The sequence below is a fragment of the Hydra vulgaris genome, chromosome 03, assembly GCF_038396675.1.
Source record: "Hydra vulgaris chromosome 03, alternate assembly HydraT2T_AEP".
Taxonomy (NCBI): domain Eukaryota; kingdom Metazoa; phylum Cnidaria; class Hydrozoa; order Anthoathecata; family Hydridae; genus Hydra; species Hydra vulgaris.
This window is the reverse complement of record NC_088922.1, coordinates 26,564,165-26,581,077: the sequence shown is the minus strand read 5'-3', so window position 1 is coordinate 26,581,077 and position 16,913 is coordinate 26,564,165. Positions and strand designations below refer to the sequence as shown.

The window sequence follows — 16,913 nt, the reverse complement described above, 5'->3', positions numbered from 1 at the left end:
AAGTCTTACAAAAGCGTTCTCCCTTTTAATTTTTTCTAAACTATTTAATTTGTTTGACTAAATCTTTTTTACATGCTGAAAAATTGGCATCTATGGTTTTAATTGAAAGCTATGAATAACATTCTGACCATTCCACTTATTGTTCTATCAATCTTAAAGACTAACACTTTTCTTTATTGCCAGTAACTTCTGGTGTACCACAAGATTCTATCTTAAGCCCTGTAGTGTTTCTCATAAACTAATGATCTTCCTGACAATTTTTAAAAAAGTGAAATGGAACTACTACTGAATTCTTGCAACATTTGCTCTTACATTAAGCGCAAACGGAGGGTTAAACCATAAAATATTATGTTATCTAGATTTTGATTTTGTTGCGGTATGATTTAGTTTTTAACAGATTGTTTCTTGATAACCATTAGACGCCAAGGCGTTATCATTAAAAGGTGCAGCTTTTTCAAAACGCCTTTGTTGGATGAAATATTGCTAATTCGTTTGGATAACATTGTTGTTATGGATTTGATAATATTAGAATTAATGTTAGAATTAATGTTAATTTACAGTGGGTGGTCACCTGGTTTTCTGTATGGTCAAAAGGAACAATCCAATAAATTAAATGTATTTAATCTAAAAAAGTTACAATCTTTAAGTTTAATTTTACTGTTAATTCTAGATTGAACTTATCCTTAAATTGGTTGACAAGATTTTTCTTTATTTTTTCTATATTTTTTTTGATTCTGGTCCACTGACCTTATGAAAACAGAACAAACCATCATCTCTATACAATCCATTAGACTGCAATCCATATATGTTGCTTATAGTATGCAGGATATAAAGATCCTAGGGATTTTTATATCCTGCATACTATAAAAATAAAATACTGAAAAAATAAAATACTGAAAATATAAAATATTGAATATATAAAATATTTTCTTGTCTTTTCTTGTCTAAATCTTGTCAACCTTTTTAAGAATAAATTCAATCAAGAATTAACAGTAAAATCAAACTTAAAGGTTGTAAAATTTTTAGATATTACGTTCAACTTATTGGATTGTTCCATTTAAACATAAAGAAAACCAGGTGACCACCCACTGTACATTAAGGTTAGTTCTAACCACCCTCCTAATATTATCAAATCCATACCAACGATGTTATCCAAACGCAAATTCAACTAGGCTTTCCAAATCTATGTAAGAAATTAAAAAAAAGGGATATACAAATCCTATTATTACATGGAAAATCATAGACAAAGTACAACCGTTTAAACCCGGAGGAAAATTATGCAGCCTTTGCCTAACTGAAAAGTATCGAATAATAATATCAAAAATGAAATTACTAAACAAAAGTCAAAATGTTGCTATAAAAACAAATTTTTTATAAACAACTTTGACATCATCAAAGCGGACACTGCATAGTATTTTTGTAATTAAATTTTTTTGTCGTGAAGATTATTTGTAATATCCGAGGCGCGCCATAGGCGTAAAACTCGTAGTCATGTTTCTTTAACTACCAGGTGTTGCTATTTAATTTTAAAGAATATAATTCGCTCTACTCTGTATTGAGCACTCTATACATGTATTTATCAAAACAGTTATTATATTATATTCATATATATATATATATATATATATATATATATATATATATATATATATATATATATATATATATATGTGTGTGTGTGTGTGTGTGTGTGTGTGTGTGTGTATATATTAAAAATAAAGTTTTTGCAACCTGAATTTAAATTTACAGAAAGTACATCTAATGCACTTTCTGTAAATTTAAATTTGAGGTTAAAAAGAGTTTCTTTTTAACATCAGATTTAAGTAGTTTATGGATTGCGTGGTATTCAATTAATATATTTAAGTAATTCAATGTCTTAATTTTCAATTTGTGTACTTAAACTAAGCACTATTTTCGGGTTGTTTTCTAGTATAACTTATTTTTAAATTTATTTTTAAAAAAGATATCTTTTCTTGAGTTTTTCATTAATTCAAAGATTACTAAATTTTTAAACAATAACAGACAACTTTCGTGGATTATTTATATGATAAAAACAAATCTATAGCATATTACTAGATAAAAATCTATTGCATATATTTGTGACTAAGTAGACCATTTAGAAAACAAAACCTTTTTCAGAAGACAAAAACAAGCAGTGGATTTGAAGTTAAAAATTATCTGAAACGAAATCAAGCAAATAAAAAAATAACAAAAAATGTAGTGTAATGTTAAAAGATAAATCTTCTAGCCATTTGAAAAAAAATTAAAAAAAATAAATCTTCTAGCCGTTAAAAAAAAGAAGAAAGCCATTTAAAAAAAAACAAATAATCTAGCTAACCATTGTGAAAATCTTTTCAAATTGTTGTATAGGTCAACAAGTTTAAACATAAATAGTAAAACCAAAATTGAAAACAGCGTAAAAATTAATTAGAGGAAACATTTAGCTTAACATTTAGTTAGAAAAGAAGAGGACAGCCTCATAAAATAAAATCAATAAATGTATTAATGGAAAAAGTTATAATAAAAAAATTATTAATGATTATAGATTGTTGCAAGGCTGAAATTGAAATTAAAAACAAAATTAATCATAAATAAAAAAAAATCTTAGAAATATAATGGTTTCAAACTTCTAAGGAGCTGAACATTTTAAAAATTGTTGAAAATGGAAATTTCGTGCTTAACAAAAACAATTATGTGAAATCAAATGAAATATTAACAATGAAACTATATCTTCACCAAATCAAAAAAGTATATTCAAAGGACATGGTAAACTAAAGTATTTAATGTGCAAACTTTATTTAGATGAAAATATATAACCTGTTGCACAAATAATTATCCTTATCACCATTAAATAGCTATTTGAGCAAAATAAAAGTCTTGAAGAAGCTGATGTTATTGTTAAAGGGCTGCAAGAATGGATAATTAATTTTGCAACTGTATCAATAGCAAATAAAACTGTATGACTATGTTTTAAGGCTATACCCAGTACCTACATTAAATTCTGTAATAGATTAAGTATATATTTTCAAAATATTTACTAAATTAGACGTGAAAAAATCTTATACTCAGTTGAAGTTGGATGTTGAGTCAAGAAAAGTTACTAATTTATAAACTGATGAAAAAGATTGGATACGCAAAAGTATCATGAATTATGTGCAACTAAATCTACATTTATATGTGTATATAAATTAAATATTCAACAATATATATATACATATATATATATTTATATATATATATATATATATATATATATATATATATATATATATATATATATATATATATATATACATATATATATATACACCTTATATAGTAAAGTATAGCCAAATTAAGTTTTTATAAATTGTTTTAATAAATTATTTTTTTGAACAGATTTTCAGCTCTTTTGCACTGAAACCCAATATTAAAGACTTGTTTAAAACTATACTGAAAGTTGCAAAAGAAATTTCACCCTTTGAACACAAAATATTGACAGAGGTATATAATTTGTTTCTTAATGTGATTTAATTTAAATAATATGCTTTCATAGTCTTTTTTTTTTGAAATTTCGTATTAAATTTTTTTTACAAGTTAGGATTATATTTAAAACATAATCTAATATAGATTATGTTTTAAATATATTAAGCAATGTTTTAATTTATTTTACAGTTTATAGTTTAAGTACAAATCTTTAATTAAGTTCTTTAGTTTAAAAGTTCAGAAGTGACATTTTTTAGGTTGGTAATCTTTTTTATACATAATAAAGTTTTAAAAATTAAAGTAAACATAATAGACAAGATTTATAAGTTATGTTTGCTAATGTAACTTATACACAATATATCTTATACTGTCTTGAACTTTTGGTTCATGTGCTATTTTCATCCTTAAGTTATTATTTTTCCATCTTTCTCAATTTTTTTTTTACATTTTAATGCAAAATTAGAGTAAGTTTTTCCTTGAACCCTCATAATAACTAGATGTGCTGTTTGGTCAGAAGTTTTTCTTGATTCAAGTCCAGTTTTTGTATTTGTACAAGGTTAAATATTCAAGTACTTTAAAAAAAAAATTATTATTGGTTTTTTACACATGTTCATATTAGTTTTAAACTTTTGTGGCTGTATAAGCAACTATGTAGGCAAGAATGTCTTTGATGAAGACAATGTAAAAACTATTATGTCGATAAGTTTGTAAATACCATCATTTTAGTCAGATATTATTTATATGGAATGAACATTGCAGGTGGCAAGTTTGGAGATAATCTCTCTAATGCTTCTAAATAGTAAGATATAAGAGTGGATGGCTGAAAGTTGGATCAATTACTTGGGTTAGATATTCTGGTGATAGATGTTATACAGGCAAGTTTCTATTAATAAGACATTATTTGAAAAGCAGTTTTGGAGTTTCATCAACTTTGATGAAACTTTCTGCCTGCTTCAACTGTGGATTACTTTTCAAATAACCATCACAAGTTTTAAATTTGTTGAACTGTTTTCATGAGAAATCTCAGAAAACAGTTAAATCCTTCTTAGAGTTTTAAGATTTAAAATCTAGAGCATTAGCAATAAGTTTCATAATTTTTCAAATAATTATAATTTTGTTTTAATTGCATTTCAGTGCTGAAAAACATTTTCTTTCTATTTTAAAAGAAGAATTTTGTACTTTTTAAAGTAAAAGTTTCATGACAGCTCAGTAATTTCCCATGATTTTTATCACTATTGTTAAGAAACATTCAAAATATATATTTTTTCAAAACAAGTTTCTTAAAATAATTTAGTAAAGTTGAGGTCAAGATGTCCTTCTGATCTCTTGATATTTTTTGCTAGTCTAACTTTTTCTTTACTTTTTTTATTAAAAAGTCAGGTTTAATGGCTTTTAGTATTTTGATGGTTGTTTTATATTTTTCTTTGTTTAATTGTTTGTACCTATTAGTTTGATCATGTATAATAATGTTGGTTTCAACTTTTTCTTTGAAATTTTAAAAGATTTGAAACAATGCCTTTTTGCCACACCATTTGTTCATGTTGCCACACCATTTGTTCATGATGTCACACCATTTGTTCATGATTTCGGTAACCTTAGCAGAGGCAGTACAAATTGGCCCTTCTAAGCATTTATAGTTAAATTTTATTTACTTTAGGAGGACTGCCATTCTGAATAAATCTTTGATTACCTCCTTTGTATATATACACAAGGAAAAATGTATATTGTATATAAATTTATACATATAGTCTATATGTATATATTATATATTTTATATATATATATATATATATATATATATATATATATATATATATACATATATATATATATATATATATAACTTTATATTATATGTAACAGGGGTGTACCCTCTTTTTTTTTCCAGTCAACCTGCGGGCAACTGAAATAATTTTTATTTCTCATTTTAGTCATCCGCTATGATAATCAGTAGTCTAGTATAATAGGTTTTTTTTGGTACTTTTTCCTTTGATGAAAATACTTATTGATGAAAAAAAATTTAAATGTCTGACTACTAAAATATGTCTAATAAGAAACGGTTTAATTAAAAGTAAATTAATTATTAAAAAAAAGTAAAACGTTATAAAATATTAAAAAATATTCTTTAGTAACTTTAGTTACAAAGAGATAACTATAAATACAACTTTTAAAGATCGTCATTTTTGTCATAGCCAATATCTGTTTTGTGTTGTTTCTTTTTGTCAGTCTTAACAAAGGTTTCATTACGTGATGCAAAAAAGTTGAAAGCCAAAACCACAAAGAAATGTTTTATAAAAAGAAAATTATTCTATTATTCTCTCTCAATCTTCAATCAAATTATATTTAGCTGAGTGTTTAAAATATTATGTTTTAAATATTTTTCATTATACTTTTTTTTTTTAGAAAAAAAGAATTTCCATATGCATCATTAATTGCATTCTAATAATGATTTATCACATACTTTTTTATTTTCTTAATTTTGTTTGATAAAGTTATAACAAAATTTATTTTACAAATAAAAAAAAAAGAGATTCAGTGTTATTAATGATTCAACTGTCCATTCAGATGATTCAAAATGCGACTATAAGGTTTAAAAAATGATACATAAGCATTTGGAATTTAAGGAAAATGTTACTTTAAAGTTCATTTTAAATTGATAAGAAACGTGCTTCAAAATGCAACACCAATGTTTAAAAAAACAGTACAGTCGCACCTTAAAATATTAAATTGTGTGTCGGCTTCTTTTTATTAAGTTGAGTAAAATTATATAAAGCACCCTAGTGTACATAGTGTTATTAAACAAAATGTATACTACTTTAAATGCTTTTTAAAGTTTTAAATAATTGCAAGGAATAAAATCTTCAAAAATCAAAATATAGTTTTGATAATAAACACACTTTTGTAAGTAACAAACTTTCTGGTCATCCTGCTGGGCTACTGACAGGCATTTTTTTTAAAATTTCAGTCGCCCTTGGAGAAAGCGAGTCACCTTGTGCCACCGGACAACCATTATGGTACATCCCTGTATAGCATACTATATATATACATAAATTATATATATATACATATATGTATATATATATGTGTATATATACATATATATATATATATATATATATATATATATATATATATATATATATATATATATATACATATATATATATATATATATAAATATTTATATTATATAAAAATTTTTGTAAGATTGTTTTATAAATACTTATTTTTAAAATATCCTAAATTTATATTTATATTACCATAAATAAAAGTTTAAAAGGATCAAATATAAAGTAAAATGTTGAGAATAAATAATAAAAAAAATATCATGATTTTTAGCTTATCATATTATAGAATGGACGCAGAAATTATGCCAAAAAATTGGTTCTACAAAATATTTCATAAGAAATTGAACGATATCAAAACCTCATAATAAAAGCGACAATGTGTAACTTAGAATACTTTTAGAATAAAAACTTTTTGTTTTAGATTCTATTATAAATATTCTACTTAAAATATATTCTACTTTAAATGCATGTTAGTAAATTTAAAATTTAGTTACTTGATGTGTACAACCAAGTTATAGGAGCTTGAAGCCAAAAACAACTGCATAATTTTTGAGATTTCAATAATATATAATTCAAAGGTTAAATTGTAATAAATATTATACTATTATATTATTATTGGTTACTAAAACATAAAAACATCGTAACATTTATTAATTTTACTGTTAATATAAATAATAATATAATGGCTATGTTTCTACTTAAATTTCTTAATTTTTTTTAGAATGATTTTAAAAGTTTTACGGAAAATTTACTCATTAACAAGTTTTTGTATAACTTAACTAATCAAGAGCAAGTATGTAAACCATTATTATCTAAGATTTATTATATATTCGTTAATGTCAATTCAAAAAATCAACTGTATATATAAAAATATATATAATAAAAAAAATATATATAAATAGTATATATATATATATATATATATATATATATATATATATATATATATATATATATATATATATATATATATATAATATATATATATATATATATATATATATATATATATATATATAAAAATAAAAAAATAAATAAATTTAGTAAATTTAGCAGGGAAATTATATAAAAATTTTAAAAATATTAATCATTTTATAATTAAATTTTTATTTTAGATTTTAGTAAACAAAAAGTTACGTTTTTTAACTAAAAATAAAAAATAAGGAATTTAACAAGATTTTTTGATAATAATTTTTTTTATCTATGTTTTTTTATAAAATGATTAATATTTTTAAAATTTTTATATAATTTCTCTTCATTTGAGACCCAACATGACATAATTTTGAAAAACTTTTTTTTTAATAATATTAAGGACCTATATAATGTTCGAGGGTCGGTAGCAACCCCTTAAAATATTTTTTATTCAAAAATTTCTTAAATCTAGCATTTTTTTTAATTATATGCAACATATTCAGGGGGTGCCAGCAGTCATTTTCAGAAAAAGTTGTTTTTAGAACCACCTTATATATATAAATATATATATATATATATATATATATATATATATATATATATATATATATATATATATATATATATATATATATATATATATATATATATATATATATATATATAAATATAAATATAAATATAAATATATATTTATTATATATATTCAACTAACTATATATATTCATATATGTATATATATAGTTAGTTAGCTAGTGATAAAACTGCATGAATCTTACTGACAAGCTGAGGTGTAGCAACATTTGACTATAGCAGCCCAATACTTTTTTTTTTTTTAAATGAATATTTTCTCATTGTTTGTAAACCATTCAGCAAGACTTGCTTTAAACTTGTTTAAGCTCTTAGTCTCTACAACAATATCTGGAAGTTTGTTCCAAATTTGGCACACTCTGTTTGAGAAGAAATGTATTCTTGAACTAAGATTTAAAGTCGTTAAACCTATTCTAACTAGCCGCTTTTTATAACAAAGCCTTTGATTTGAGTAAGGTATTTTCATGGCATTGTGTTTAACTCGTTCAAGCATTGAAATTTCAGCTAGTTTTGGCGGACTCCATGCTGGAGCCGCAAATTAAAGATGAGGTTAAGCATAGGTTGTATACAAAATTTTCCACATATTACAATCTCTACTTTCAAAGGCATTTTTTAATAAACCTAGTATTTTTGAAGCTGTTAACACATACTTGTGTTTGATGTTTCCATTTCATATGCGGTTGTACAAAAATACCTAGATCTCTCTCTATTACACTGTTTGAGAGGTCATAATTTATTCCATTCACATTTAATGTGTAGGGTTTAACAATACCTTGAAGAACATTTTGATTGTTGAATCTCATCACCTTACATTTTTTGCAATTAAGTTCCATGCGCCAATCGTTGCACCATTTCACAATGTTGTCAAGGTCAGTTTGTATTTCTGAGTGTTTATCAAGGGAATCTTCTGTGGCTATTAATTTGCTATTGTCAGCATACATTTTAAATGTAATTTGCACAACTTCTGGCAAGTCGTTTATGAATAGCAGAAATAAAATGGGACCCAGAACTGAACCCTGAGGAACGCCACTAGTAACAAATATCAATTCTGAAAATGTATTACCAATAGTAACTCTTTGTTTCCTATTAGTAAGGAAACTTTTAATCCAGTTATATATTTTTTCTGTTATACCATATGCTTCAATCTTTTTCGATAACCTTTTGTGTTCTGCTTTATCAAAAGCTTTTGAGAAGTCAAGATATATAACGCATAGCCGTTTACCCTTTGCAGCTTTGTATGTAATGGTGTCAATTGTCTCAATCAAATTTGTTGTGGATGATTTGTTTGGAACAAAACCAGTTTGCCTTTCAGAAATAAGACTATTTAAAACTAGATGTTTCAGAATTATGTCCCAAATAAGCTAAAACAAGCTAAAACAAGGTCAAGGATGTTAACTGCAGGAACAGAATCACTTTGTTTAAATTTTGGAAAGTTTACTATTTGGTATAAAGAACAATCATTTAAAACTTTAACAAATTCCTACTCAGTTGAGTTTTCATTTGAATGAATTGTTGGGCCATCATCTGTCCATTCTATATAAGGGAAATTGAAATCTCCCACAACAATGAGAACCGTGTATTTTTTTCCACTTTTGAGTTTTGAAGCAGTTTTAATTGAGTCAAGAATTGATTTTGAGTAATACTGTAGAATTTGGTGGTCAATATATACAACCAACATATATATATATATATATATATATATGAACTTTTTTATTTTTATTTTTTTTAAACATCTACGCTTCCAATAAGGCTGCAAGCAGCCACTAATTAAAATTGGAAGTTACTCAAAGAGAAAAGATGAAGATTGTAGAGCAAGATAATGATTGATGGACAACTTAAAGGATTGCAAATTATATGAATCAGGAAGGCATGATGAAGGAAGCGAATTCCAAAGAGCTGATGTTTGAGGAAAAAAACTAGACGTATAAGCGTTTTTGGAGCACTTAGGAACAGTCACAAAAAAGGGATGAGACTTAATTGAATGACAAGTAACATGGGAATGAATTTTAGTTAATGGCACAAGAGACGCTAGTTCTTTAGAGGTGTGCCCATTAAAGTATTTGTATAAAAGAGAAAGAAAAGCAACATTACAACGATGTGATAATGGTTGGAGGTTGGCTGCAAGAGCAGGTCCAACTATGTTCTCAATGCATTTTTACACCTTGTCTAAAAGAGAAAGGGCATCATTAGAAGATCCGCCCCAGATATGGCAACAGTATTCCATACAAGGCCGGATTTGAGATTTATAGAGATAGAGAATAGAATCCAAAGTAAGAAAGTGTTGAGCTCGATAAAGAGATACAACCTTAGCAGATGCTAATTTTGCAATTGATTTGATATATGGTTTCCAAGAAAGGTTGGAGGTAAGAGTTAATCCTAGAAGATGAAGAGTAGATGACTCATCGAGTACATCACCATTCATAAATATAGGAAGATCTAAATTATTGCAATAACGATTGGTTGAAAAAATTTGAGTCTTACTGTATTGAAGTTCACCAGCCACTATGAGCCCCATGCTGTGGCAGAAGTGAGATCCTTTTCAAGCTCAAATAAACAATGTTTATATTTTTATTTTTTTTACTGTAAATCATGTGCGAAGTGTTGCTACATCGACTATCTTATAGCCTGACTCGCCAGGGAGTGCTGCTACATTGACTGACAAATAGCCTGGCTCGCAAGGGAGTGCTGCTATATCGACTGACAAATAGTCTGACTTGCAACGGAGTGCTGCTACATCTACTATCTTTTAGCCTGACTCGCAAGGGAGTGCTGCTACATCAACTGAGGGTTTGGTTGGGGCAGGCAGTCTATCAATTAATAAAAAAAAAAATTCCGGTCTTGCATTTTAGTTTTTACTTTTTGTCAACAAAATATGGAAAAAAACTTTCTAACAACATGTAAGAGTTCTATATATATATATATATATATATATATATATATATATATATATATATATATATATATATATATATATATATATATATATATATATATATATATATATATATATATATATATGTATATATATGTATATATATATATATATACATATATGTATATATATATACAAATATATATACATATATGTATATATATTTATATGTATAAACAGTAGCTGATGCTCGAAACCTCAACAAATACAAAACTTTTAGCAAAAATTCTACAGTAAACAATAAAAAGTTTCCTTTTATAAATTTTATCAATATTAATAATAACTTCTCAAATAATCACTCTCTCAAACTTCTATGTTTTTATAAAAATTTTACATCTTTAAATAAAGAAAAGTTACTTGAACTATATGATATTGCTCTCTCCACATCTATAGACATTACATTTATTATCGAAGCATGGTTTAGTGAAATACTATCTCCAAATATAAAAAATTATGATCTTTTCAGACATGATAGAATTGGTCATAAACATAATTAAATTCATTCTTGCTTTACTTTTAAACATTCTGAACTACTATGATGGAAAAAACTGCCAACAAAATTAACAATTGTATAGCTTTAGCTAAAAAATCCATCAATAGTAACTGTTTTTTGGGACTATTACTCACAGGCAATTTTAATTATCCTAACATTGTTTGGAATGATGGCTATTCAACTAACTTCGAAGGACTAAGCAATAGAAGCAAATTTTATTGACAGACTCAATAATTCGTTTTCGAATTAATGTATACACTTATCTAAATTTTTGTTTAAGAAAGATAAATGCATTAACACTATAGATCTTGTTATAACAGACTCTCCAGACAAAATAAGTAAAATAACCTTTGATCCGCTTCTTGGATGTGCAACACAAGGTCATTTACTGCTCAAATAGAATCTCATCATTAAAAAATCAAATTACTCAATCCCATTTTTTTTCTCAAAAATTGTGTTATAAAAAGGAAAATGTGCAAAACTAAATGAAGCTTTTAATAGTTACGATTAGATTGCTATGCTTAAAAATTTAAGTATCAATGGTTCCTAACAAAAATTGACAGATATATATCATAAACTATGTGCTAAATTCATACCTCCTATATTAAAACACACTCAAAAAAAACATCAACTTTAGATCACAATTGACATTATTAGGTTGAGTAAAACAAAAAAACAACTATGGTACAAAAATAAAAGTACAAAGTGGAAAGTTCCATATCTAATTAATCTTTATAATACAGTTCGTAATCGAATTAAAAGGTTTACTCATTCAGCAATTAGAATCTTTGAAGAAGATTTAGCAAACAATAAATGTAATTCAAAAAAGCTTTTTAACTATATTAATTCTAAACATTCATCATCAAACCCTATTAATGCAATGATCACTGAATCAGATATTAGCATAAAGAAAGTGGGTATAGCAAATGTACTAAATTTGCAAATTCAATCGGTTTTTACAACTGGAAATGTACACACACTACAGCATTTCTCTAACAGAAAATCAAACAATCAATTTATTTAAAATAGAACAATCACATTTACTCAAATTAGATCCAACCAAGTTGTTTGGTATTGACTGTGTAAGCCCATTAGTTCTACAAAAGTGTGCAAATCATTAGCCAAACCATTATTGCCTTATATTTAAACATTCAATTGATTAATTTGAATTACCAGAATCTTGGTTAGAAGCCAATGTTACTCCATCATTAAAGAAAGGCTGCAAAATAGATCCAGCAAATTATTGTCCAGTCTCCCTCACTTCTTTTACTTGTAAAGTTCTTGAGAAAATAATCAGAGATAAAATCACAGAATATTTATCTCATAATAATCTTATACTTGTCAATACAGATTTGTTACTAATAAATTAAGTGTCACAAATCTTTTGGAAACTATGGATTTTATAACTTTCGCAAAATCCAATAAATAATTGACAGATGTTACATTCCTTGATTATGCTAAAGCTTTCAATAAGGTACGGCATAAACCTTTATTATTTAAACTGGAAAAATACTGATTTATTGGTAAATTTTCTTCTTGGATAAACTCTTTCCTTTTAAAGCATTGACAACATGTTGTTTAAGGAAAAACATTATCTAATTGGGTTCCTGTCACTAACGGTGCTCCTAAGGGTTTTGTTTTGGGACCTACTTTATTTATTATATACATTAATGATCTGATAAGATAAATAAAGGTTATAAAATGTACGCTGATGACACAAAGATACTTGCCACAATTGAAAGCAAAATAGACTGTGAACGACTGCAGAGTGATCTCAATTGCATTACAGAATGGACAAGAATATGGCAAACGCAACTCAACATAAGCAAGTGTAAAGTTGTGCATATTCTAGGGAGTTTAATTCACTAATGCACTAAAATTTGATTACTACAGTGGGCGGCCAAATTATTACTTACAGTTTGTTTTTTCACAAAAAATGCAATTAAGTATGAATTTTGAATGAATAAATTTGCTTCTACTCTTACATTCTTTGAGATTTTAATATCAATAATAGTTTTCTATATTTTTTTATGAAGTTATAACATTTATAAATAATTGTGGCAATTTTTAGAATTGAAACTAGAATATGCATAAACATGTGAAATGCGTCTTTCATATTCGTGGCAAAGTTTATATTTGCGCAATAATGTGTGCCTAATAAATAAAATTTTTGTCAACTGTTTATTGTTTTTGTGATTCTGATCCATTTTTTTACAATAGTAATTTTAACTAAAAATATTTGAACTTTGGTGCCTAAAAATTAGAAAATCTTAAAATATATCAAGACCACGCATCACTACCCCGAGAGATGAATAGGCAATTTGTAACATTTGTGTTCAAAGCCGAAGAAAAAGTACAAAAGCAGTTACTAAAATCATACAAGAAGCCGGTATCAAGATTTCTTACAGAACTACAAGGTGTTGAATAGCAGAACTGGTTTTCAAATGCTACAGACCTGCAAGGAAACCTTGGGCAAAACAACACCTACATATGTCTGCTGAAAATTGGGAAAATGTAAAGAAATACTTATTTAGTTGTTTATTTCAACAGCATCACTTATTAAAACATTTATATGAGTATTTGTATTATTATTTTTATTTGTTTTCAGGTGTGTTTCTCAGATAAGTCCCAATTTGAAATATTAATAGATAAGTCTTCTTTTGTTAGACAAAGGAAAGAAGAAAAATATAACGCGAACTGTGTTATGGAGGTGCTAAAACACCCTCTAAAAGTGATGGTATTGTCAGTTTAAGTGGTAAGGGCAGTGGCCTTCTTTATATAGTTGAAGTGAAATGAATAAGGATAAATATAAAAAAATATTCACTACCAAATTAATTCCTCAGTTACATGGTTGGTTTCCTGATCCATCTAAATGCATCTTTATGCATGATTCCGCCCCATGCCATAAAGCTAAATCAGCGACAAAATATTTAAAGTCAAAAGATATTACTGTTTTACCATGGCAATTCTCCCCACTTAAACCCAATAGAGAATGCCTGGGAACTTTTAAAGCGGAAAATTGGGCATGAAACTATAACCAACAAAAAAAATTTCATTGAGGCACTAAATAATGCCTGGTATTATGATCAGGAATTAAAAACAAATGTAAAGAATTGCATCCAAAGTATGCCAAGAAGGATACAATCAGTAATTGATGCAAAAGGTGGCCCAACCAAATACTAAAAAACATTTTGTATTATGATTTTTCTTAAATAAATGCTTAAAAATAGTAATAGTGTTATAATGGGTAATATTATAATTTTTGCAAATAACTAATAATTTGGCCGACCACTGTATATAAATGACTTTAGCACACACCAGATAATTAAGCTTGAAGTAATATCAATTGAACAAGATTTAGGTATAATATTGTCATCTGATCATAAATTTCATGATCAAGTCAAAAAAGCATCATATAAAACTAATCAAATGCTTGGAATTCTAAAAAATGCATTTATATCTGGTCTACATTTATATATGGAGTAAACTTTATAAATATTATGTGCGCCAACATTTAGAGTATGCAGTGTCAACATGTCGCCTTATTTAAAAAAAGATATTAAAATTTTAGAGAAAGTTCAAAAATGTGTCACACAATCACAATCTTCATAACCTTAATTACTTTATTTGCTGTTATTTGGTGATGAGCATTTCTTTCTGCAAATAAATGCTCATCACTAGAAAATAGGCACCAATGGGGAGATCTTATTCAAAAATACTAGGTAAACATAACAAAACTAGGTAAATTTAAACATAAAGCAGTATAGCACAAAGAACTTATGAAGGTTTCTCCATGAGCTGACCGATGTTTACAATACCGCAGAGAAATTATAAAGAACTGTGCTCAACGGTATCATTTCTTCAACAATAGAGTTGCTTCCATTTGGAACTCATTACCAGATGATGTTGTCATGCAGAAAAGCTCAAACTCTTTTAAAAATAGCTTGGACAAATGCATTGAACAAAATTTAAGCTCAAAAATTTAACGTAACTACAAAATTAAATGCATTCCCAAAGTAACTATAGCTTTCTCATTCTTCCGCCTTTGACCTTAATGCCTTCAACAGATGAGATGTATACACACAAATGAAAAAAAATCTTTTTTTTTTAAAGTTTATTATTTAAGTATATATGTATATATACACATATATAAGTATATTTATATATACATATATATGTATATATATATATATATATACATGTATATATATATATATATATATATATATATATATATATATATATATATATATATATATATATATATATATATATACATATATATATATATATGTATATATTTAATATGTACATATGTGTATATAATTTTATTTAGTCCTCAAATTTTGGGCGCTACTTTTCAAAATAAGATATTATAGTTTTACTTACTATAGGGAGAGAAACTATAAGCAAAGTCTACCTGAATTATACGTTAAAATATACATAATTATCTTAAATTATACATAAAATATCTTTCCGAAGGTGTAGCATAAAATATCTTTGCGAAGGTGTAGCATAAAATATCTTTCCGAAGGTGTAGCATAATCTTTAAAGTCAATAACAATACTAATTTAATATGTTATTATTTTAAGAAAATAATAAGCTATAAATATGTTTCAAAATTTACTAAAAAAAGCGCCACCTACAAAATTGATTTTAAACTTGTGAAAAAATTAAGTTGAACATAATTTTTATTAAATTTTTTAGTTGTTTTGAATATCTGGAAAAGACGCCATCTTTAATTTGTAACAGTAAAAACATGAGTTATAAAAAAAATAATATCCATTTTAGAAAGAACATAATACTATTTTATTAAAAATTCTACGATTTATTTTTTTTCCAGACAAACAATCTTATCTTGAAACCAAAGATTTAAAACTTCGACATGTCAGTCCGCATTTACAGTCATTGATGGTCCATTTTTCATGTAGTTTGGCCCACTTTAGCATTTTTATTATTCTTATAATTTTTATCAAAGCGTTTTAACCAAAATACTTTTTTTAAGAGCTATATAGTATATATGTTTCTGCTACTTACAGTATCAGGAATTAGCTATATGCTATTGTTTATAATTTAACATAATATTGCTATTGTATATTTTTTGAAAATATACAATAAGTTTGATTTTAGAGTGAAATAAACATATAAAAATATTTAATTTTTGGTTGCACCTCCTTTGGCCTTTATCACCTCTGCAATTCTTTGCTTCATATTACCAATTAATTTTTCAAAATCTGCCTGTGTAGCTTAAGCCCATTCAAGACCAATAAACTCTATCAAATGTTTTTTTGACCCCATTTGTTCTGACCCTTCTTTTAACCATTACCCATAAACTTTCTATGGTGTTAAGATCAGGCTACTGTGTTGGTCATTCTAAAATTTGGACTTAACCAACCATTCCTTCATATGATATACAGTATGGAATGTCTTGCTGAAATAATAGACTTATCTT

General features: G+C 26.1%; 1 protein-coding gene across 2 annotated transcripts in view; it reads left to right on the top strand.

The window, feature by feature from the left end:
* Positions 1–16,913, top strand: part of LOC100201937 (ATP-binding cassette sub-family A member 2) — a 142,604-nt gene that overhangs the window by 30,103 nt on the left and 95,588 nt on the right. For both annotated transcript variants that reach the window (XM_065792796.1, XM_065792797.1), the window contains 2 exons: positions 3,379–3,483; positions 7,255–7,326. In XM_065792796.1, the coding sequence (XP_065648868.1) occupies positions 3,379–3,483; positions 7,255–7,326 (177 nt within the window). The remainder of the gene's footprint in view (positions 1–3,378; positions 3,484–7,254; positions 7,327–16,913) is intronic.